Source organism: Leptosomus discolor, chromosome 22 (assembly GCF_034619465.1).
Source record: "Leptosomus discolor isolate bLepDis1 chromosome 22, bLepDis1.hap2, whole genome shotgun sequence".
Taxonomy (NCBI): domain Eukaryota; kingdom Metazoa; phylum Chordata; class Aves; order Leptosomiformes; family Leptosomidae; genus Leptosomus; species Leptosomus discolor.
Window position 1 is genome coordinate 1,013,183 of NC_141412.1, and position 22,650 is coordinate 1,035,832.

The 22,650-nt window shown below is 62.0% G+C and overlaps 1 protein-coding gene across 3 annotated transcripts in view; it reads right to left on the reverse strand.

Annotated features, from left to right (window-relative positions):
* SIK3 (SIK family kinase 3) overlaps window positions 1-22,650 on the reverse strand; it is a 78,033-nt gene that overhangs the window by 18,467 nt on the left and 36,916 nt on the right. For 2 of the 3 annotated variants that reach the window (XM_086476988.1, XM_086476985.1), the window contains exons 2-10: window positions 16,215-16,331; window positions 14,267-14,330; window positions 8,253-8,414; window positions 3,347-3,471; window positions 2,413-2,536; window positions 1,231-1,349; window positions 1,009-1,119; window positions 661-804; window positions 9-86 (exon numbers count right to left, since the gene is read on the reverse strand). In XM_086476988.1, coding sequence (XP_086333114.1) covers window positions 9-86; window positions 661-804; window positions 1,009-1,119; window positions 1,231-1,349; window positions 2,413-2,536; window positions 3,347-3,471; window positions 8,253-8,414; window positions 14,267-14,330; window positions 16,215-16,256 — 969 coding nt within the window. In that variant the 5' untranslated portion in view covers window positions 16,257-16,331. Of the gene's footprint in view, window positions 1-8; window positions 90-660; window positions 805-1,008; window positions 1,120-1,230; window positions 1,350-2,412; window positions 2,537-3,346; window positions 3,472-8,252; window positions 8,415-14,266; window positions 14,331-16,214; window positions 16,332-22,650 lie in introns of all 3 variants that reach the window. The other variant, XM_086476986.1, reaches the window with a different exon arrangement.

Genomic DNA, 22,650 nt, shown 5'->3' on the forward strand with positions numbered 1-22,650 from the left:
TACCTCACCTCCACAATCTGGTTTTCGGGGTTGATGAGCTGGACTTGGGGCACATTGATGCTCATGGCGTTGCCTGTCTGCTCTGTCTGCTGAGCAGAGAGATCAAAGTCAGAAGACACGAAGGTCGCTCCTCTTACAAGCCCTTCACACACACCGCGGCATTTACACCAGGGCACAGACCGAGGCCCTTGGGAACAGGGAGGTCACCCCGGAGCCACTGAAGATCTGTTTATTCTGAATTCCCAAGGGGTTGCCTCGCTGCTTCCCCCCTCCTCCCTTCCGCTCAGGCAGGGTCCGCGTCCCTTCTGCCTCCCTGCTGACTTGGGCTCTCAGAGCAAAGAGTCGTCCCTTGGGCAGCGGCACGACCCGAGGAAGCGGCCCCGCGCAGCAGCCCTGGTCCGTAGACGCCGGCTCCCAGCGAGCCGCCCTCACGCCGCCTCCCCCGCGGGCACCACGCTAACACAAGCCTTCGCCCGAAGGGTACTGGCTACGTCCACAGCCAGCGACGAAGCTGTTCCTAACCTCGGGACTACGACACCCCAAGCACACGCGAAGTCCTCAGACGAGGAACGTTTTGACGCTCCTGCCAGGACGAGGACACCCCGCGTTTAGCCGGTGAGGGGCCGGCTGCCCTTCCAGGGCCGGAGGAGCAGCATCTACCTGGATGTTGGCAGAGGCCGGGAAGGGCATGGTCCGCGGTACACTCGGGGACGCCGCAATGCGCAGATTCTTGTGTCTCTTCAGCCGGTCGCAGAGCAGGCTGTAGATCGCACTGTAGTGATCGTAAGCGTCGGCTCTTAGTGACTGAAAGAGGGGGGGAAAAAAACCGGCGGTCAGTTCGTTTTCTCAGGCGGTACAACCCGCTCCGCCCCGCGCCGAGGCGGCCCAGCTCCCGGGGGCGGCAGGCACCAACCGCGGCCGTTTGGCCTCCACCGGGCAGGGCAGGGCAGGGCAGGGCAGGGCAGGGCAGGGCAGGGCAGGGCGCGGGCGCCAGCTGCGGCGTCCTACCTGCACGGTGCGCTCCTTGTCCAGCCCCATGTCCGCCATGGCCAGCAGCACGTCCTCGTTCAGCGGCTCCAGCTGCCTCTCGGTCTTCAGGTGCTGGCACTCGGCGATCAGCTGCGGGAGGACAGACGCGGAGCTCAGCGGCTGTTGCAGCACTGCGGGGCCCGTCAGCAGGCACCGAGCAGAGCCCCCCCTCGCCCCCCCCGGCTCGCCTCGGCTTCTCACCCTGTCGAACTCCGCGTCGGCCTCCCCGAGCTTCATCCACTTGTGTTTGCAGATCTGCTCCATGGAGAGCCGCTTGCTGGGGTCCAGGACGAGCATGTGGCGGATGAGATGCTCGCATTCTGCGGGGGAAAGGAGGGTGGGTGACCCGCGGGGGGCTGCGGGGGGCCGCGCGTCTCCCCTCCTCCGCAGGAAGCCGCGCGCAGCGGAAACGTCGCTTCTCCTCCGGCTTCTCCTCCGCACCCGCCCAGCCCTGCGACGCGCCCCTCGCCCGCAGGCGGCTCGATTCCCTCGGCTAGGAAGGGAGGAAGCCACCCAGGCCACCGGGCCCCTGCGCCGTTTGCCGGAGCCCCGAGGCGGCGCACACTCACCCTTGTCCCTCCCCACCCTGCCGGCACCGGCCAGGGGGCACGACTGGTTTTGGGGGTTGAAGGGCCAAGCCTGCCCTGAACGTGCCCCGCTCGGGAGCAGCGGGCTGTGAGCGGTATTTCTGCGCCGTGTTACACGTGGGCTGTTGCCGCGGGGGAGCTGCTGAGGCTCTCCCCCACGTGGGGTGGGAGCTAAGCTTGCTTTGAACACGCCACGCGTTTTAGCGAGCGTTTGGAGCATGAGGAGAAGCTCTGCCCCAAGTCAGGCTGCAGGCAAGGAAGCTCTCAGCTGGGGAACCCCACGCAGCCCATGCAAAATTCCTCCTTAACCCGAGCGCGGGCAACCGTACGACTTTGTTCTTAAGCGAAGTCGGCTTTATCTGAGAACTGAACGCGCTTGTCAAAGCCAAGATTCATTACTAAAGAATTCAGAAGCATTTGTGCAGAAACAGGCCACAGACGTTCACCTCAGAGGGGGCTGTGGCTCGAAATTCACGTGCCACGACGCCGTAAAAAGCTTCTTGCCTAAAACAGGTATAGGGAAAGCCTCTGCAGTGCTGAATCGCTACTCCGTTTTTAGCTTTCACATCTCCCAACACTTAGGAAGAGCGCGTGTTTGGTAGCGTTTGGCATAGCTCTACACGTGGCAGCCGAGACTCAAAATAAGAGTGTTTTGGTTTCCAAACGCCGGACTCGGACCCGGTTTCAGCTTCTGTTACAAAGCACCACCCTGGCAGGCCACTTCACGGGCGCACGAACCGAGGGCCCTGCTGCACTCGCCAGGGAACCGGCGCGCCGCGCTGCCCGCGCCCCTTACCTGTGGACATGAAAAAGGGAATGCGAAACTTCCCGCTGAGCACCCTGGCCCGCAGGTTCTGCAGCGTGCTCCCGTCGAAGGGCAGGGCGCCGCAGACCAGCACGTACAGCACCACGCCGAGGCTCTGCGTCCAAGCAAAGGTCGCGTCAGCGGCGTGAGGGACCGGGAGGCTGCAGCTCGCCACCGCGAGTGTTTAAATCCAACAACGCAGCAATACAGAGGAAAAAAAGCCAGTCCCGGTGGGACAGGCCTTGGTGACATCTCGGTCCCAGGCCAGCTCAATTCCTCCTTCAAACTGCCTTTGGAGCCTCAGAAGCCCCCGGATCAGGAAACCCACAGCCCCGCCTGCCCGAGGCAGCCCAGCGCCGCCACAGGAGGCCCCGGCCACCCCGCGGGCCCAGATGAACGGCTCCGGCCGACCCAACGCCGCCGTCCCAAACGGCGCCCCGCCACCCTTCCCTGCCGCCCACCCGGCCCGGCCGGCACCGCTCAGGGAGGAGAGGCAGGGCAGCGGGGACCGAGGCGGCGCGGGAGGGCAGGGCGGCCGCGCCACGGAGGAGCCCGCCCCGCGTCTCCGCGCCAGCCTGCTCTCGGCACGGGCCTCACGGAGCAGCACTTGAAGCTGCCTCCTTCAGCCCCGCCAGGTCCAGCCCTACCGCGGGAGGGACTCTGCCGCTCACCAGCGGCGAGGCCAACCGTGGTTTTGGGAAGCCGAATTAAAACGCATCTCTGGGCAACCAATATTTTTAGCACCCAATAAAGAAAACCGGCGACATAGCAGCCAGGATAAGTTTTCTAAGCGTTTCTTCGGAAAACACCTTTTTGCCCTTTCAGGGCCTTGTCTCTGAGACATGTACTCTGTGCTCAGGAAGCCAAGCCAAACGCACGGAGAGAAAGAGACGGAGAGAGAGAGAGGCAGAGGCTCAGCGCGTACCCAGATGTCCACCTTGGGCCCATCGTACTCCTTTCCCTCAAAGAGCTCGGGAGCAGCATAGGGAGGACTCCCACACCAGGTTTTCAGCAGCTGACCAGGCGTGAAGATGTTGCTGAACCCGAAATCTGAAAGAACAGAGAGAAGTGGTTAGAGGGATTTGATCCGCGTCCAGACCCAGCGGCGCTTAAGGACCGTGCCGAGGCGGGCGGCCACGTAACGGACGGCTGATGCACGGGCACCGGGCGGACGGGAGCCGCTGCGAGTCGGGCTGGTCGCTTGGAACGAGGCCCCCACCGTACATTCAAGAAAGCCCACACCGATCTCGGGGGTTACGTCCAACCTTCGGCTGCTCCGCCGGCACGTTTCACGACTTGGTTAGGGCCGGGGCAGCCGCCAGCAAGGGCGGAATGCGGACCAAGGGGAAAAGCGCGGGGAACTGGGGCGTCCCAGAAAGCACGACGGGGGCTGGCGACTTTGGTTACGGCGGGCAGCTCTACAAACCAACCAGAATCAAACCAGCCAACAGCAAATAATAAAATCTGAAAGAGAAATTAAAAGAGAGGGCTTAACCTTACGGGCAGCCAGCCGTCAGCTTACGGGGGCACCAACGGCATTCCCTGCTAATTAACCTGCCGCCCCCCGGCACGCAGCTGGATTCAAGAGGCACAAGCTTTTTCGTACAGAAAGAAAGAATCTTCGCTAACAATTCCTCCCTTTCTCGCCCCCGCTGAACAAGGGCAGCCACGCAGTCCCGGAGAGGCGCCCCCAGGGCCCCTGAGCGAGGTGTCCTCCAAACTGCTGCGCCTGCCTTCCCGCTAGAGGTGCCCCAGCAGGAGGGCGGGTGACACTAACGCACGCGGACAGGGACCCGCAGCAACAAGGACCTTTTCCCCGGCGCTGGCACCGCCAGCGGGTCCTCGCGGCGGGCTCGAGGGAGCCACGCTGGAAACCCAAGGAGGGCCAGAAGCACTCGGTTTGCAAAATCTAACGGATTAAGCCAAAGAGCGTTGTGACAAAAATACACAGCACGGCTGCAGAGAGTAAAAATCTCTTATAAAGAGCTTAAGCTTAATTTTTGACTCTGTCGGGGGTCAGAACGGCAGCCTGTCCGGGGTAACGCACAGCCAGCAGCCCCCCTGCCAGGGAAACACAAGATCCCAACGTTGTGCAAGGAGAATTTGGCCAAAAAAAAAAAGCGTGTTTTAACGCATGTTTACAAATGGTAAGGAACACTGGAGATGCAAAAGGACAAACGCTCTCTTCTCCTTTCTTGAAATACACATTCGTCTTGAAATTCCTCTCCGTTTTTACCTGCTTATGTCTCTTTGAAAAGGCAAGGACTTTCACAGGATCCTGCCTGGCCTCCTTTCAGGCGACTCTCCTCTCCTCTCCTCCTTCCAACAGCCTCTGCAGAACTCAGCAGAGCGCCGAGCGCAGCTCCGGGAGGGCACAGCCCCCCTCCCTCCTCCCCATCCCTCCGCGGGGGCAGAATTCTCAAGGCGGAGGCGGTCGACGCTCGTGCAGAGAACCCAGCGCGGGGCGCTCCTGCGGAAGCGCCGGCAGCACAGAACTTCACCCCTCTCGCATCGGGCGGGACCAGCCCACGGGTTCCCAGCTCCTTTCGGAGGCGGGCAGAGACGGACGGCAACCCCGCCGAGCCTCTCCGAGGAGAGCCGGCCGAGGGGGGCAGAGACGGCGCCGCCAGCACGCCGGTGTTCAACCGGCAGGTCCTGGCGCCCCCGCGGTCACCCCCCAGCTGCCCGGATTTCGGGATGAAAAACCTCTCCCCGCGGAGCGCTGCTGCTCTGCCCAGCGCCTTCCGGGCTGCGGGTGAGTCACGCCGCTCGTCTCCGCGGGGAGCTGGAGCCAGATGGCTCCGTCTTGCACGAAGCGCTGCTCAAAGGCTGGAAGCAGCTCCCAGAACCCACCTGCGCTGCTGCACGAACCGAGGTCAAGGCCGGGGAAAACAGCAGGATTTCCGAAAGCTCCCCGAAAAGGGGGGCGGATTTGAAATCCCCAAAGCAAACAAGCACCACCACAAAGCCTAAACCAACCAACCAAAGCGCGCTACAACTTAAACAAACAAACAAACCAACCAACCAACCCCAAAACGATGACAAGTCACCCCAGTCCAAGGAGACGTATCAATCCAGATCCCCAGGGAGCAACCAGGTCTCGTTCCACAAGCAGAGGCAGAGGGACAAGGGCATTTTTAAAGCGCAAGGTAAAAGTTAACGCTGTGATACAGGGAAAATACCCAAGAGACATCTCTCTCCGCCAAGAAGCGGGCCCAGCCCCTCAGGTTTCCTCAGAGCAGAGCTTCAGGGAGGCGGCTTTCGGATCTGCACAACGGGGACTCTTGTCCTCAGAAGGCGAAAGAGCGAGCAGGCTCCCGCGAAGGAGCGCAAAGCGACGCACAGATCGGATTCCTCTCGGAAAGCATACCCCAGGAAGGCCGGGGTATTTCGCAATCGTCTCAACTCCTGGCTGAACCCTCCGCCTGGGAGCACAAGCGAACGCGGTGCCAGAAGCTACTGGCTCAGCCCTCGGGAAGGCGCGCTGGGGAAGAGGCGGCCGCGGGAGCAGCGAGAGCGAGGGCGACAGCGCCCGCGCCTTGCTGCCTCGGGAAAAGCAGCGGGGCTGCAGGCGATCCCAGCGCCCCAAAGCCCACCAGCGCGCCGGCAGTCGCAACCGAGCGAGGCGGCGGCACGGACCCGCCGCAGGACGGCTGCGCCCGCCTCGCTGCCGCCGCGTCGGTCGGGGCGCGAAGCGGCCGACGGGGGTCGGCGGCGACGCGCCACGAAACCCGCACCGGAGGGAGCCCGGGAAGCTCCAGGAGCCGACGGCGCGGCGCACGTCACTGAAGGCACGGGAGCCGGAGGAACCCCAAAGCTGCAGCCCCAGCCTCGGCTCTGGGCGTCTGGCGCGACACCCCGGCTCGCCGCACCCCTCGGGCTACCTGCGTAGCTGCTGCTGGGCAGACGCCAGGCGACCAGACCTCCCAAGCGGAGCCTTCCGAGGACACGCGGGACGCACCTAGAGCTCCCGCCAGCCGAAGGTCCGGTGTGCCGCCGAAGGGGTTTGCGCGGGACACGGCCAAGGGGCCGAGCGGCGGAGGTCTGGCTGACCGCCCACCCTGCGCGGCAGGGCTGCGTGCACCTCTGCAGCATTTATCCCGGGAGGTCTGGCGCGGGAGAGGGCCGTTGCTATCGCGGCTTCTTCTGCTCTCGAAACAATGGAAGAGCTGGCGTCAAGTTGCAACTGACGAGCTACAGGGACAAGACTTAGCACTTGGAAAATTCTATACCATAAATCAGCTTTTCCAGGCTACTTTTCAAAGCGCTACCCCATCTCCCTGCCAAGTAAAACACTGCCACCACCAGGGACAGTGGGAACTGTCTTCTAGAGTCCACTCTGGGAGCAGAGATTTGGAAGGAAAATAGTTTCCAACTCCCTTAGATTAAAAAAAACCCAAAACAAAACGAGTTTCCACGCTTTTTCAGACGCGCGCAGCGCCTGGCGGCACGCTCAGGCGGGCGCTTCTTTAGGAAACGCAGCCGTGTTCCAGCTCCCACCTCAGATTCTGCCTCCTTCCTTTCTCCTCATTCGCTAGGCACCCTCCCCGCTGCGCACGGGTCAGACTTTACCCCGCGAACGCAAGGTGGCCTCGCATCATTAGCGCGTCTCTTCGCCCCAGCCAGATACCAGAGAGCGCCGCTCACCAAGACCTCCCGAGCAGCCCTTCCCCTCCCAGCTCCGGGACCTGCCACCAGCTCCCTGCCCTGCCCTGCCCCGCGCAGCGGCGGCGCCCGGCGCGGGCGGCCGCCCTCCTTCGGCGCGGGGGGCTGGTACTGTGCTGCCGGTACGTGCCTCGGTGCCCGCACGCCCCGCGGCGCGGGGAAGGGCGAGCTCTCGGCTGGCCGGCCTCTTGCTGGCCCCACGGACCCGCCTCACCCACGGGAGCACTCGCACCGCACCCGCGACCCGTCTCTCGCCCATCGTCCACGCCCAGGGCGAGGAGCAGCAGGTCACCGACCCTGTGCCAAGGAGGCCACGGCTGACGCCATCAAGCCTCCGGAGGAAGTTTCATAAAGGCCTTCGCTCCTCTCTTTTCCTTCCCCACTCCCTCCTCGCAAAGCGAGGATGAGAGAAACCTAGGGAATTACTGATCATTTCACTACAGGTCAAACCTTGACCGCTAACACCCACGGATGGCACGTAAGAGAACAGCAAACAGGAGTGCTTCCCCTCTCCAAGACGGTATCAAGCTAGAAGGGTAGTACCGAAGTTGCTCAGACTGCAAAGTTTTGTGGCCCTAAGCACTTTTTCCTTTTATCAATCACGCTACAAAGCCCTGCAAAAGCCCACGAGCTCTCCCAGGAAGTCTATTAACAAAGGGCTTTCCAAACCCGCCCAGCTACGCCTTAGGCTCCAGCAGAATTCGACGGCCAGTAGGAGCTCTTCCGATTCCCAAGGCCGCGAGACGAGACGACGAGGGCAGCGTTCAATCCTCTTGTTTCAATCCGTCGCTACCTAATCCGCAAAGCCGTCGCACTGAGCCAAGCCCAGCCGGCGCGCCAGCAGCCGAGGCGCGGCCGCACGGACACGCGGGCCGGCGGCAGGGCGGGCCGGGGCGCGAGCTCTCTGCCAGGGCCGGCGGCAGCCGAAGTCCCCACGGCCCAGCCAAACACCGGGAACCGACGGTAAGGGACTCTGCAGGGACACATCAATCTCCTGGCTGCAACCTGGCAGTTTCAGCTCCGGGCAGCGGGCCACACAGAAATCCAAAGCTTCCTTTAGCTGCGCTGCGCTTCCTTCTTGCTGAATACCTGGAAGCAGCCAGTGCCTCCGCGGACGGACTTCTGAAAGCAGCTGCCTTCCTCCCGCACCGCTCGCCTTAGCTCACCTGCTATTTTGATGTTAAGGTTCGCATCCAGGAGCAGATTTTCTGCCTTCAGATCTCTGTGGACTATATTACGACAGTGACAGAAGTTGACAGCAGCCACGATTTGCTTGAACTTTCTCCGGGCTTCCTTCTCCGCCATCCGGCCGTGGGCCACCAAGTGATCTGTAGGGGACGAAGCCAAGAACAGAGCGGTTATCATCGACCCCGGGAGCTCTGCCCACACAGGGGCTCCTCGCGCGCTCGCGGCGGGCGACGCGGCACGACGGCGATGGGGAACGACCAGCGGGTCTTCCCGCTTCCCACACCGGACGGGGTGACGGCTGAAGCTACACGGGAAGGGGCTCGGGCACGCTGCGGCCCCGCCAGCCCTCACCTGGGCTGTCTCCAAGTGACAGGCTGAAACATTACAAACCTTCTGCTATTCAGAGCAGAGCTAAGGGGGCCGGATGGAAAGCGAGAACTGTTTTGTGAGAAGCCTAAACGCTTTAAAACCTTCTTTTACATCAATACGTAAAGATAAAGCTTTTCCAGCCTTTTCCCTCAGTCAAATCCCAGGCGCCGCACCGTGCCCCCTCGACAGAGAGAGGGGCAGGTTCGTGGCCACGGGCCATCCCTTCCCTCCGGTTTCGCGCAGGAAACTTGCCTTCGCTCTCACAGGCCTCGCCAGAGACAACTCCGGCTGCAACCCCTGCAGTCCCGGCCAGCCACAGGGACAGCCGGCTCCTCCAGCCCACGCACCAGACGGTCCCGAACACCAGCCCTCTTCCGAGGGAAAGCCGCTCGCGAGCAGACCGGCGCGGAACCCCGCTCGGCGCCGCAGCTGGCGCCAGCTCCGCGGCAGCAGCCCGCACCCCCGCCGCCGCCCCCCGCCCTCCCACGCGGCGCACCCGAAGCCAGCCGGGACGCTCCCGAGGCCCAGCAGCTCCCGTTACAAACGCCGCCGCTCGGTCCTGAGGCACAACGTCACGGAACAGCTTCGGCCTCCGCCACGCAGCGAAGGAAAGTCCTCGCACGCGCCTCGGGACACGTGCGGGGGGGCTCCCGACGCCCACAGCCAGGCTCTGGGTACCTGCTGCTGTTCGGGTGCGAACCCGTACTTGCCACGCTCCACGACGCGCTTCACTGTAGAAGCGGAGCTTGCCTCTACTACGGAAACCTGAGAACTCCAGAGCACTTGGCTGAAAGTCCACGCTCCCACCCAAAGGCAGCATTTGGTGCCAGGCAGGCAGGCTTTCCTCGGAAGCCAGCGCCGCACGCACGGAGAGGACAGGTCTCCAGGAGATGGCGAAGGCAGGCGTACAGCAGCAGCCCGGCCGAGGGCAAGCCACCAAAACCTGGAAGCACCAGACTTAGGGAAGCCGCTCATCGTGGAGTCCCGCACGCGGGGACGGATGGGCAGGAGACGGGGGCAGGAGAAGCGGCAGAGGAAGGAGGAGGAAAAGCATCCCCCTCCCCTGAAGCGTCAGCAGAACAGGCCCCAAAACGCCGCCAGGAAAAGCGTGGCAGTCGAAGCGCGCGGCGGCTCCGCTACGAAATACAGTTCTTACCCCTCGCTCACATCTCCCTACGCTGCAAGCGAATCGGCCAAACCCGATGGAGCCCAACAAGAGACAGAGGCAGGAACGGCAGCTGGCAAGATCGTGGAGCCGAGAACCGTGCCACCAAAAGCACCCGGGAGAGCCCCCAGCAGCCGCACGCAGGGCCAGGAGGGCTCCCGAGCTTCCCCAACTCGCGGGAAAGGCTCCGGAGGGCCTCCAGAGCGGGTCAGCAGAAGCGCCAGGCAAGCCACACCCCGGGGGCTTGCTGTCTCCTTGCCCGTTTCAAGAGGCCGCTTCATCTCAGCGGGGCCGTCGAGCTGACCTCAGGAGACTTCTGGCCAGGACCAGGCTGGGGGGGGGTTTGTTCCACTCCGTAACCTCCCTTAAACCGGAGGGCTGGGGAGAGGTACCTGCTCCTGACAATAACAAAACTAAATCCCTTCCGAAGGTTTCTCATCAGGTGGTTGTGTTTTTCCCAGTCACCCGTCAATTAAAATACCTGCGACCTAATTGACTCGCAGTAAATACTAATTACCAAGATCCGTCGAGGCAGTTCTGCTGGCTTGTGACTGCCCAGCCACCCGCCTCTCTGCGTCCGACCGCTCGCGTTGCGCAACAGGGTGGAGGCGGTTTTCAGCGGCCTCCTCGACGAAGCTCTGCTCACCGGAGAAACTTGATTCCCTGAGCAAACCGGCACCAGGGCTGGGGAAGGAAATGCACCACCAATTCCAACAGGACCCTCGAGTCACTGGCTGGGAGAAGCAAAATGGAGTACCCCGAAGCGCCCCATCGGATTTCAGGAAGTCACTTGCACGGCCCAAACTCTTTTTTTTTTCCCACTCTGAGGAGCTGGGAGACTGAGGAGCGGAGCTAAGCAAGGGCCTGCTCCAGGCGAAGCGCTACCACTGACCAGCAGAGCAGCTCGGCTCCTGAACAAGTCACCGCCATCCACGTCTCCTGCTCCACTGGAGTTCGGGAGCACAGCCTGCCGACGGAGCACGAGCTCTGCAAGCAAAGCGCGAGGCTCCGATCCCCCCAAGTTTTAGAAGGGGCCTCGGAGATCCTCCTGCAGGCAAGAAACCGGTGCGGCGACTGCAGGCGGCGCATCCCTCCAGGCCCCTCCTGAGGGCGTTCGTGCCCAGAGCAGGTTCGCTGTCCCCGCAGGGGCACGAGCTGGTCGGTCCCGCGCGTCTCGCAGCGTCCTGCTCCTCGCAGGGGCTGCCCTGCCAGACGCCCCCTCCCGCAGGAAAAACTCTGCCGCCCCCAGTCCTGCTCGGGCTGCGCAAGAAGCCTTCACAGGTCCGGCGTGAAGTGTCACTTTTCGGGAAGAACCGCGAGCGGGGACTTAATCCGCACGTCGGCCCAGCACTGGGAGACGGCTGGCATTTCTGCACAAGCTCCAGAGGAAGGACAGAAACAATGAAGCTACAGAATACTTCACATACCACCAAGGGCAACTGTATGCCAAAATTAACCATCGCAAGCTTAGTCTGCACGAACCCCTCACGCGGCGGCGGTCGCAGAGATGACGCGACCGCTCCGCCGGGAGCCAGGGCGCTCGTCTTGGGGGCACCCAGCCCCGCAGCACGGGCCGGCCGCTGGGTCAGAGGCACGTCAGCGCGCTCTTCGGGAGCTGGAGAGGCGTCCGGCGTGGCTCCTCTGAGAGTTCTCCGGAGAGGAAGGAACACGTGATTTCATTTCGCAGCCCTTAAAAACATCAGTCGCAGTTCTCCGTACTCCCACGAAGCACCTGATGTTGCTCTCTGCGTGAAAAACGCTGAAACCCTACCTGGGGTTCGGAGACAGGGCTGACAGGCAAGTTTCCACTTCTCGCCTCTGGACAGACTCCTCGTGCTTTTAAGCGGCTTTCAGTCTGGAAAGCAAACGGCTGCTCAAGCTTCCCACCTCCTCCACGGCGGATTAAGTCCCCTTTCCAGCGCACTTGGTGACCTGTGAGCTCGGAAGCAGCCTGACCTTCTGGAGGCTGGTACCGCGCTGCGCGACGTGTCCAGCCAGCTCACGCTGCGAAAGCGCAGGGCGGGCAGGCAGGCGATGGGGGGGACAGGGCAGAGACAGCAGACACGCTAACCACGTTAACCACGCCATAATTTTGTCAAGCGTTCGCAGAATCTTTCTTAATCAACCAAGTGCGCGTATTCTCGTCAACGAGGGCTGCGGACTGTTTACAGCACTCACAGTAAACAGCTGAAATCAAACCGGACTTTTCGACTGTATTCCGCGTGACCTCCAAGGACGGACACCCGAGGGACCCGGAGCAGAGCGCACGCTCTGTTTAAAGGGAGACGTTCATTCGTGCAAACCAGCAAGCCAACCGCGCGCCAAACGCGCACGGGCCCAAGAACAACCATTTCCATTTGGCTGCTCAGGCCCACAGCAGCGGCAGGTCTTCTCCCCGACCCCCACGCACCGTGACACAGACAGAGTGGATTACCAAGGCGTTCCCAGGAGCAGAGGAATCGGAGACACTTAACGGCACAGCTTGGCCGCCAAAGGAGCCGCCAGCCCTTCTACTGGAAACCCGGGCAAACAGGCTGCAGAGCCCCTCCTGGGCGCTAAGCCGGGAAAGCCCGCAGGCCAACCAGGGACAAGAAAGGCGAGCGTCCAACACTGACCGGCTTAAACTGGGGCCGTTTGGACAAGCTACCGGTCCCCCGGGTAAAAATTCCACCCTACGTTCCTGCCCACGCAGGGTTTGCAGGCGTGCGGCCATCCCAGCCCTCGGAAGCCCCGCTGACAAGCGGCCGAGGCTTTAGCTCCCCGCTCTCTGCTCTACCCGCGCGGGGCCGCGTGCGGTGCCCGACAGCGCCCAGAACCAGCGAGCGGGGGCAACAACCTCCCGGCCGCCGCACCCCTGGCTGCGCCCAGCTACCGAGGGGGACGAAACGCCGGGCGGCGGAAGGGAAATGAGCCATGCTAACGAGCTGAACTTACTACAGCGTCAACTACTTCAGAAAGCAATTACATTTTCACTTCGGCTCATGTAGGAGGCTATTTTTGTAACCAAGGGAATTCATTCCAAGTTTGTATAGGAGCTCGCGCATAGCTCTGGATTTAAAAAAAAAAAAAGACGAGCCCGTCTCTGCCAAATTCAACAGAAGAGGGAGAAAAAGCAAAGTGCTTTGTACTTCTCCGTGGCGAGCCACACGCAAGAGACCTCTCACAGGCGTTGGAGCGACCCCGCTGCCCAAGGTGCGGGGAGTCTCGCGCGCCTCCGGAACCGCCGAGCGTCCAGCACCACGACTCTCGCGAGGAAGCCACGGGAAGACCCAGCTGGAGGAAGCCACGTTTCCCACCAGGCGACCCACGCTCTGCACACACCAGCTGCTACCTGCTGCTTCCTTCAGCCCTCACCTTCTCAGGGGAGAAATGCAAAGGACACGGACTACGCCGAGAAGGCAGCACGACAGCCACCCACGAAGGTACTGAGGAGCTGGTGTTAGGTTGTAGCTACTGGGAACCAGCATTTTGCAGCTCAAGTTGTCTCATTTTCCTTAATCTGGGGCTTCTCTTGCTTCACCAAGAGCTTCATCTTTCACGCCGCCGCCGCCTCTCTTGCGGCAAAGCGCATCACCAGCGACTCTTCCGCGATGGCTGAGCAGGACGGAAGGAGAGCACTTCCCGTAGCCGACAGGCTGCCTGCGCCTGCCCTCACAAGGACACGGCCCGCAAGCAGATCCCAGCCAGCTTGCTTCAAGCACAAAGGGTCCTCCCGCCTTTCCGAGGCTCACGTTGGCTCAGCTAGCGAAGCCCCATCTTGCCAAACTCTGACTCTGTCACCTGGCGCACAATTCCAGCGTACAAGTAAATCTCCATTTCTGCAAGTCCTCCCATTGGTCACGGCAGCAAAACGAACAAATTAGTAAATCGGCCGGCAGTTCTTGCCGTTGTGCTGCACAGATACTCTTTTTCCCTTTAAAGAACAGCCTCTGTGGTCAGGAGCGCTCAGCCAGGACATCGTCAGCAGACGGCGGAGTTTAAAATGGACGTAACCAAGGCAAGCCAAGATAGCACCAGCCACCGAAAGATAAGAAATTGCACGGTTTTGAGAACAAAACAGGACAGAACCGCAGGACTGCCTGTTTCCTTGAGAGCGGCTCGCAGACCCCCAGCACTTGCGCTGTCGCCAGCGAGTCTCCCGTAACTGGCTGGGAAGCAAGCATCCAGCAACGCTTGAAAACCCGACCGGACGACTACTCCCCGCGCCTCTGATCCCAAAGTCAGCGCGAGAGAGGAGCGGCGCCACCCGTCAACTAAACCCAAAGAGGCAGCAGAGGTGACGGACACGTTACTTTTCCATCAAGAAGGCACCATTTATTTCTTTACCCCCCCCGCCAACGGAAAGCTGTCAGGCTGAAGGGCATCTCTCAACTCAACCGGGAGCGCGGCAGCTACTTCCCGTTTACCGGAGCCGACCACGCGCATTGTCTGATTGAAGAACGCGGTAACGGTACTTACCGAATATCTCCCCTCCACTAGCGTACTCCGTCACCAGATAAATCATCCTCTCCGTCTCCATCACCTGGAGGCAAGGACAGAAAAGCGGCAGGTAAGGGCGCTGCCGTGGGCACACCGCCACGTCGCGGGCCGGCGGCCGCCCCGCCGCCCGTAGCGCCCCTAACCGCTTTCCTCCAGGGAGAAGTGCCGCTCCCCCGGGCTTTGCAGGGCGACGCGAAGGAGCCCAGAGGCACCGGGGAAGGAGCCCAACAGCCAGTTGGGAGCGCTGGCCTGTTAACTAACGCCCCGCTCCACCCGCGCCCCCTCCTGCCGCCCTCCCCGCAGCATTCGCCCCCCCGGCCTCGTCTTGTTCCAGCCGCCTGGGAGACTGCCCGGGGCTGCAGCAGCCCCACGCGCCAAGGGCCCCCGATTCATCAGGTGGGAACTCCCGGAAGGGCCAGGCCCCGCGCGGGCAACGGCAGCGAGGGCTCGCGGGGAGCGGTGCCGTGCCCGCCACGGCGGTGCCGGACTCTCTTCTCACCTCAGCAAGGCCGAGCCACAAGCGTCACCTGTTCCGTATCATACCACAAACTTGAGAGGGAATAAAACAGGTTGAAAAAGGTGGGTTCGGCTCAAGAGAAAAAAAAAAAACCCCAAGCTTTGAGGAGTCAGTTTGCCAAGCAGCGTTCCCTTAGTACCTCAAAAACGCCGCAGTCCTGCAGCGCCTGCTGTCAGCACCTCAGCTCTGCTGCCAGCCCCTCGCACGGTTAAACAGTAACCCCCCTGGCACCTCTACTCCGTTTTAACTCTTTGGAGTCCAAGTCCCTCCTGGCATCTAGCAGGCAGAGAGCAGCAGCAGACCGGGCTGGAACAGTCGGCTCTGGGGAACTCCTGAGGGTTACCACAACTTCTCCCTTCAAGTGCGGGCACGACCGCTGCGTTGCAGAAGGGCGCGAGCCCGGCACGCCGCCCCCAGGACGGCAGCTTCTCACGCTCCGACGCCCGCCATCCGCGCCAGGCCCCCAGGGACATCACCCACCGGGACCTCAGCCTCCTGCCCCTCAAGGCCTCCGCAGGACGCAGGGCGCTGGGCAGCCCTTTCTCACCGCGTGGGCCAGCCCGAAGCGGAGCTGACCTTCCGTCCGCGGCTCGGAGGGAAGCCCCCTGCTTCCCCGGAGGCGGCCGTGAGCACGAGCCCCCGGCAAGCGCACCGCTGCAGCACAGGGCAGGTGGGTCTGCGTGAACCGGGCAGGCAGTGCTCAGCTCTGGCAGGAATGCTGGGAAGCAGCCTCCGTCCCACAGCTGCCCAGAACTGGGATTGCAAGCACCGGAGGAGAGCTTGCACCGAGCTTTTTTAGCGCTCTTGGCCCGTAAGTCACTGCTCAAGCCCCCGGCATCAGAAAGGCCCGGGGTGGGAGTCTTTTGCCTGCCCCACAGCTTCCAAAACGATGTTTCACACTTCAGCAAGGCGCTGGCCCGGAGAAAAAGCCTGCAAATGTTATTCAAAAGGGGCTCTGCCGCTCCTATCGATCCCCTTCTAGGAAAGCACGGAGCAGACCAGCGAGTCCCCGGGGCCAGCGGGCAGCCGGGCAGGGGGAGGACAGCCAGGGAGCCCCCGCCGCGTCCTTTCAGTCCTGCCAGCAGGTGAGACTTACTCTCTCCCCGAAATCGAGAAGGGGAGCCTGCAACCGGTTTCAGGTGGGAAAACTGAAAAGCACACAATAGCCATAAGCAAATGGCAAGAGGCCAGCCCACAGCAGAACCGCGGTCTCCCAGAAGAAGAGAAGGATTAGCCACACCTTCCCCCCCCCCCCCCCCCTTTAATCAAAGTACTCCGAGACCTTGAGAACACAAAGGACTTTCCCAGCATTTCACACAGGAGGAACAGAGGGATAACCCTAGAGGAAGCACGACGGAGCGTCAAGCTGTGGTGCAGGGGGACGGGAGAGCCAGGGCAGAGTGCTCCTACCTGGTACAGCCTGATGATATGCGGGTGGCAAAGCATCTTCATGATCTGAACTTCTCTAAATATCTTCTTCAGGTTCTCTTCATCCAGCTGCGTCTTATCAATTATCTTGATAGCAACCTAGTGGAAGGGGAAAGCAAGAGCGAGGTTATCGACCCAACGGCACAGCGGGAAAAGCTTTTTTAAAAAAAAACAGAACCTGCACAGAAGGGCTGCCGTGCCAAACACCGTAGGAAGGCAGAACACCCGGCCCTGCCTCCGAGAGCCGGGGATCTCCGAGCAGCCTCCCAGACGCCGGGAAGGGCGCAGGAAGCAGCTCTGTTTCCCACCTCCCAGCCGGAGGGCACCTCGGTCAGAGAGCAGCGCCGCCGGCGGCAGCGGGCCCTTGGGGCTGCTGCCCGTTACCGCAGCGCAGCCCGTTCCGGGAGGCACCCGACGCCGCGCGGAGGGGCAAGCTGTTTCGGAACTCCCGCGGAGATTTCCAGCGAGCCCGAACGCTTGTTGGGGTTGCTCGGAGGAACCGGTCTCCGCCGCCGCACCAGCCAGCCTCGCCCTTCAGGCTCGCCACGGTCGCGTTCGCTCGCCGCCGGAGGACGCGCCCGGCCGCCAGCCCCAGAGCCGCGGTGCTTCGGCACAAAAGCGGCGAGACAGCGAAGGTGCCAGCGAGCCCCGCGGAGCGGGGGGGACAGCTCTGGGGGGCCAGAATCCGGACGCAGGGGGAACGGACTCTGTTGCCTTACCCGCACGACGTCTGGCTGTAACAGCGCCGATAAAATACGAGCGGGGATGGAAAGGGGGGGTTCGGGCTCCTGACAATCGAGGTATTTATTTATCTGTTTTGAAACAGAAGTGCTCCATGATGCTACGCTAACGCAGTTTAAACAAGTCTAAGAGCTTCCAGTCAGCTGCTCTCCAGGAACTCCCAGCCTCAAAGAGCTCCCCGCGTCTCTTCCCCGGCCCTGGCGGCTCCCAGCTCTCTCGGGCACGGCCTGCAAAGCCACCAGACTCCAAACGCGGAGACGCTTCGGCGCTGAAAAGTCCCCACACAGATCATAAGGAAAGGAACCTTTTCCCAGAAGGCCAGGTTTGGCAGGGCAGAAGAGGCGGCCGCCAGTGGGGTACCCCTGCCAGAGCAAACGGCTGAGGGAAAGGGCCGCTCTTGCTGGCGGAGGAGCACTCGCAGCGCTGCCTCTCAGTCAGACTTGAGCCCGGAGTTCACGAGTACCTTCCTCCGCAGCAAGGCAGAGCAGCGCGAGCGAGCAGCTCCGGCACGCCAGCCCAGCTGGAGGCCCGGGGCCCGAATCCACCAGCAGGTTTTCTCGCTCAGAGACGAGACGGCGCTCTGCCCGGGAAAAGCGCCGCTCCCACAAACCTTCTCCTGGGTTGCTTTGCTGGAGCATAATTTACACAGCTTCTGTCAAGGCAGCCTGCGGAATCACGCAAAGACACGGGGAAGGGCGCGCAAAGCGGCGCTGCGGTGAGAAACGCCGATGATGCACGACCAGGGAGGCTTGACCCAGGAGCCCAGGGCCCAACTGCAGAAACGCTGAGCTTGTCCCGGGCCCCAGCGCTCGCCAGGGACAAGGACAAGTGCTCCGCACACGGCGGCGTGCCGCGCCCGCGGACAAAACCCCCGCGACCCAAACCACGTGCACGGCTCTTCCCGTGCCAAACCCCCCAGCGCCACGCTGAACGGTGCTCTAACAGGCACGGCGCTGTTTAGAGAAAAACGAACGAAGGATCTTCAGGATCTTTAAGGGAACCACCTGAAGCACGAGAATATCAAGCTTTGTACTTCACGACACGACAAAATCCCTGCCGGGGGAGGAACCGCTCCACGCGTAAGCAGAAGAGAGCAGAGCCCCGAAAAGGCAGCCAGCACAGCCAGCCGTTTCTTCCGTTTGAAGCCTGTAACTCAGCGCGCAGGAACGATCCCAGACTTCTAAGCCACCGAGCACGCCTCCACCAGCGGGAACAGAAGCTGAAAGGCAGCCAGGTCTGGCACTAGCACCTGCTGGCAGGAACGGGGCTAGAGCAGAGCCACAGGGTGGAAAGGCAGAAGGGGTGCCCGCTCGGGGAGGCTGCCAAGCGCTAAGCGGCAGTGATTAACGGGGTGACGAGCCGCTGCCGTCCTGCCGGGGGCTGGCAGCGCCCCGGGCTGCGGCTCGCCCTGGGCTGAGCAGCAGCTGGGCTCGCAGCGCGCGGCTCGCTCGCTCGCTCCGGCTCTGGCAGACCCGCGCCGCCTCGTTTCGAGGGCAACGCTCAGGAGCGGAGTGGAAAAGCTGAAGAGAGCCAGAGGAGGGCTGGAAAGCACTCGCTACACGCTTTTCACCAAGGACTTTCCCTGCAGCAACGAGCTTTTGTAAAGCTTAAACCTACATACACACACACAAAAAGCGAAGAGAAGCTTCCTCAAAGAGCGAAGCCAAGATGTCTACCAAGACCCGAGTCATTTTCAGGCACAAACACCTAAGTGAAAATCCACAGATCTGGAGTACTCCTCAGCTCCTCACTCATTTCCCAGCTCTGCGTTTGCTCTAAGGAAATCTCATTTCCCAGCTTCATCACACGGCCCGAGTCGACACTCCTGGCCAAGTGCAAGGTACGCGGAGCACCTGATTGAGCACCGCTCGGTCAGCAGAGCCGGACAAGACAGGAGAGCCGCGTTACTCCCTTTTTTCCCTGCTAACACGGGTCCAGGGAGAACCGGGCTGCCACCTCACCTGCTCGCCCGCCCCGCGCTCCTCGCCTCGCTTCGCCGTGGGCTTTGCACGTGCTGCCCTGAAACTCCACACCCGCAAGACCCACAGTACCTGAACCGGCAGCAAAGGAATGCGAGCGCCGGCCAGAAGACGTCTTCTTGTGAAGGATCCCACTGCGCCTTCGGCCAAACGGGTGGCCCTTGAGCGCAGCTAAACCCGTCCCCAAAAACCCCGAGGAGGAGAGACCCGGCATTTCTGACGGGGTTTCTTCAAAGCATTTTCACTCCATTCAAATGCCTCCAGCAGCTGATGTAACAGAAGAGGCAAAAGTCTCCTGACACAGGCTGGGGAAACCACCTTGTGCTCCAGCTTCAGGAAATTCAGAACTTCCTCACGGACGTGCGAGGGTGGAAGTAGGAAACCCCCTCCGTGCTGGCCGCAGAAAGGGAAGGGCAGGGAGTTTCAGGGGCGGGGGGCTTGCGTTCCACCTTCGCAGAGGTGCCTCGCTCGCTTTGTTTCGGAGCGTGGCTTTTCCCTCCCGAGGGAAGGAGCGGTTTGAAGGCTCTCCTGAACAGACCGAGATGGTTTCTCCATCCCCGCGTTTCCCAGCTGGCCGACATCCCCCCTTCCCTTGGGGGGGAGGGGGGGAAGTCAGCCGGACGGGCTTCATCTAAAACTCAGGCGCAGGGAAACAGCCCCAAGGGCTGCTGCTCCGCTAAGCACCCGCTTCCCTTCCGCTGGGAGAGCGCCCCTGCAGCTGCACGCCCCCGCCGCCGCCCTCCTCCTCCTCCTCCTCCTCCTCCTCCTCCCGGGCTTTGCTCCATCCTCCAAGCTGCCGACGCAGGTTGTGCCCGCAAGCGCGCGGGTTTCGGTCGCCGTTCCTCCGGCTAGCGGGGCCTTGCCGCTGCCGTCAGCCAAGCAGCAGAAAGCACCGAGCAGGCGCAGGCCGGAGGCAACGCCAAGGGTGCCGGCACCACAGGCCCAGCGCTCGGTAGCGTCGTTCATGCGGAAAGAATGGGTTGCAGGGCGTCTCACGGAACAGCAGGAAAACCCGAAGCTAAAACCAAGCGCGTCCTCTCACGCTCACAAACGCCACACGAAATCGAGAGGAGAGCGCAAGGCTCAATGTCATTCAATACAGCACAAATTCAGCCGCGAGCAGGAGCGGAAGAAAAAAACATGATCTAATTTCTTAAACAATGAAACGCTATAAAAAAGGATTCTAAAAAAATTACCGATGCTTTTATCAAAAGTTAATGAAGCTTTACAGGCAGCAGGATACACGCCAAGTCTAGGGCATACATGCTGCTCCCAATTAACAAAATGTTCCCTCCGTTTCCAAACGCTTCATTTCTTCCTTCTTGGATCCGAGTAAAACTCGCACTACTGAGGCGAGGAAGAAACGGTAAGCGGCTACAACCAACAGTTGGTTGAGAGAGAGAAGGCAAGGTGCTCAAAGTGACGCCTGCAAGTCGCTCTTTGGAGCCAGAAGCCTCGTCCGTTGAACTTCCAGGTCTTCCTTCTCCCAGTGTGCTTCAGCTGAACGCTGCTCTGCGCTTTTTCGGCTCCGAAGCTGTGCAGAGTATGTGTGCACACCGGGCAAAAGCCCTGGGAGAAGCAGTGGAAGTTTCAAGCACAGATTGGCCCGGAAAGCAAGAGGGGGAGCTGGGGAGCTAGAGGAGAGGTACCGAAACTCTGGAAGGCCGCAAGGGCACGAGCAGTTGTCCCCAATCTCCACGTGTCGTGTCGTGTGTCCCCCCCCATCGCGCGGGAAGCCAAGAGGGGCAGGAACTACCCTTCAGGCCCAGCCAGCCAGTTGCTTCCACAGCACCCCGAAACTGTCAATGCCTGTTTTGACCGGGGAGACCAGAGTTTAGAGTCTGGCAGCCACAAGCGCTGGAAGGTCACGCCCAGGGCGAGTGTCTCCGAAAGGAGGCACAGCTCTCGGGATCGGAGAGAATCCCTGCTTGCCGGAATCAAAACCTCCGCAGACATCCTGTTTATCAGCCGAGCGTGGCCAATACTCACGCAGGCTTCCTTGAATCAGAACTGCCCTGCCAGCAAGAAGGAAAACGAAGTGCCGGCTGCCCGGGCGGCCGGGCCGGAGGAGGCCAGGGGCAGGGAGAGGACAGCCACCACGCTCCGCGCTGCGCCAGCTTCCGGGAAAGCAAACGGGGGGGGGGGGGGGGGAAGGCAGGAGCAAAGAGTCTGCTCCCAGTGGGAAGAAGCCACGGAACAGCGAACGTTTCCTTTCCCCTCTGCGCCGTGAACAAAGGAAGGAGCGAACAGACCCCGTCCCGGGCTAACAGCTACGACTTCATGCCACACATTTGCTTAGACCCAATTGTAACTGTAATTAAAGTTTCCTGCGTGGATGACCACTCCATAACGAAACCACCTTTTCCACTTCAGCTCGGCTGTTCCTACAGCAGCCTACGTTAAGAACCAGGAAAAAGCCCCCTTTGGGGACGCGGCCAGGTGACCGGTCGCATCAGCAGTCGTGCTAAAAGCACAATCGCGCCAGTACGCGCTCCCACAAGTCGGCACCTGATCTCCTCAGCGTAACAAGAGCCAGCAGATGGCACCGGCAAACGGGCTGCGCGGAGAAAGGCACCATGTTTACTGAGGAGAAACGTTTCCTACGATTGTCCTGAGGAGTCCTCCTGCTCCACGCTCCTCCCGGAAAACCCTCGCTAAACGTTCCCTGGGCGTATTCTCCTGCAGAGGCAGACGCCTGCGCCCCGTGAGGGCACCCGGCAGAGCGCACCTGAGCGAAAGGCTGCCAGCGGTGCGGGTCCTTGGGCTAGTCAAGGAAGGGGCCAGGAGAAGGCCAGCCTAAGTGCAGAGGCAGGCACCTCAGTTCCTCCCACGCGGGCAAGCTGTGCCAGCCAGGAGGCCCGCTCCTCTCCGCCTGCTCGAGGCACAGCCTCCCCGAGCTGAGGTGAGCTGTCAGAGGGACGGACGGAGAAGACTTCTCGTTCCAGCTGCTCCCGCCTGCCAGAAACACTCGGGAAGCTCGGGAGCGCGGCCTGTTTGGATTAGGCAGCTGCTGGAGGGGTGAAAAATCACTCCAGTAAGCAGGCACCGAAGCTGCGCAGGACCCTCAGGAGAACCCCGGTAGCAGAGACCAGAATTAAGACGGCAAAGGCGGGGGGGGGGGGGGGGGGGGGAGCAAAACCCCAGAAAAACCAAGAGAGAAGGACCCGCCAGCAGCAGCGGAGGCGAGCTGCAAGGCAGGGCAGCCCCAGCGCAGCGCCGACGGCGCAGCACGCCTCAGCAAACCCGCGGCAGGGGCTGAGCACGCACCCTCCGCGCCGTCTCCTTGCCGCAAGCGGGCTGGCGAGCACGGCGGTGCTGCGCCGCGCCTACCGGGGGGGGTGGGTGGGCTGCGGCTGGGCGCTCCCTCTCCCCGGCTGACCCGCACCACACCGCGCCCGCCGGTGCCGCCACGTCTCCCCTGGCGCAGGTCAGGCTCCGCCGCCGCCGCCGCCTCGTCAGAAGAGCCGGGCAGAGCCGAGGCGCAGGCTCGCTCACCCCGGAGGTGCCAGGCACGTTAGCGACGCGGAGCAGCGCTGAGCCGGCCGGCGGGCACCGGCCGCCACAAGACCAAAACGTGAGCTCCAGGCTGCGGCAGGTCCCGTGCCTTTCCGGGGGCTCAGCCTGGCGGGTGTCGCTCCACAGCAGCGCCCCGCGCCCGTCGGGGCAACGGGATGGCAGAGGCCCGTGTTTTTCAGGCA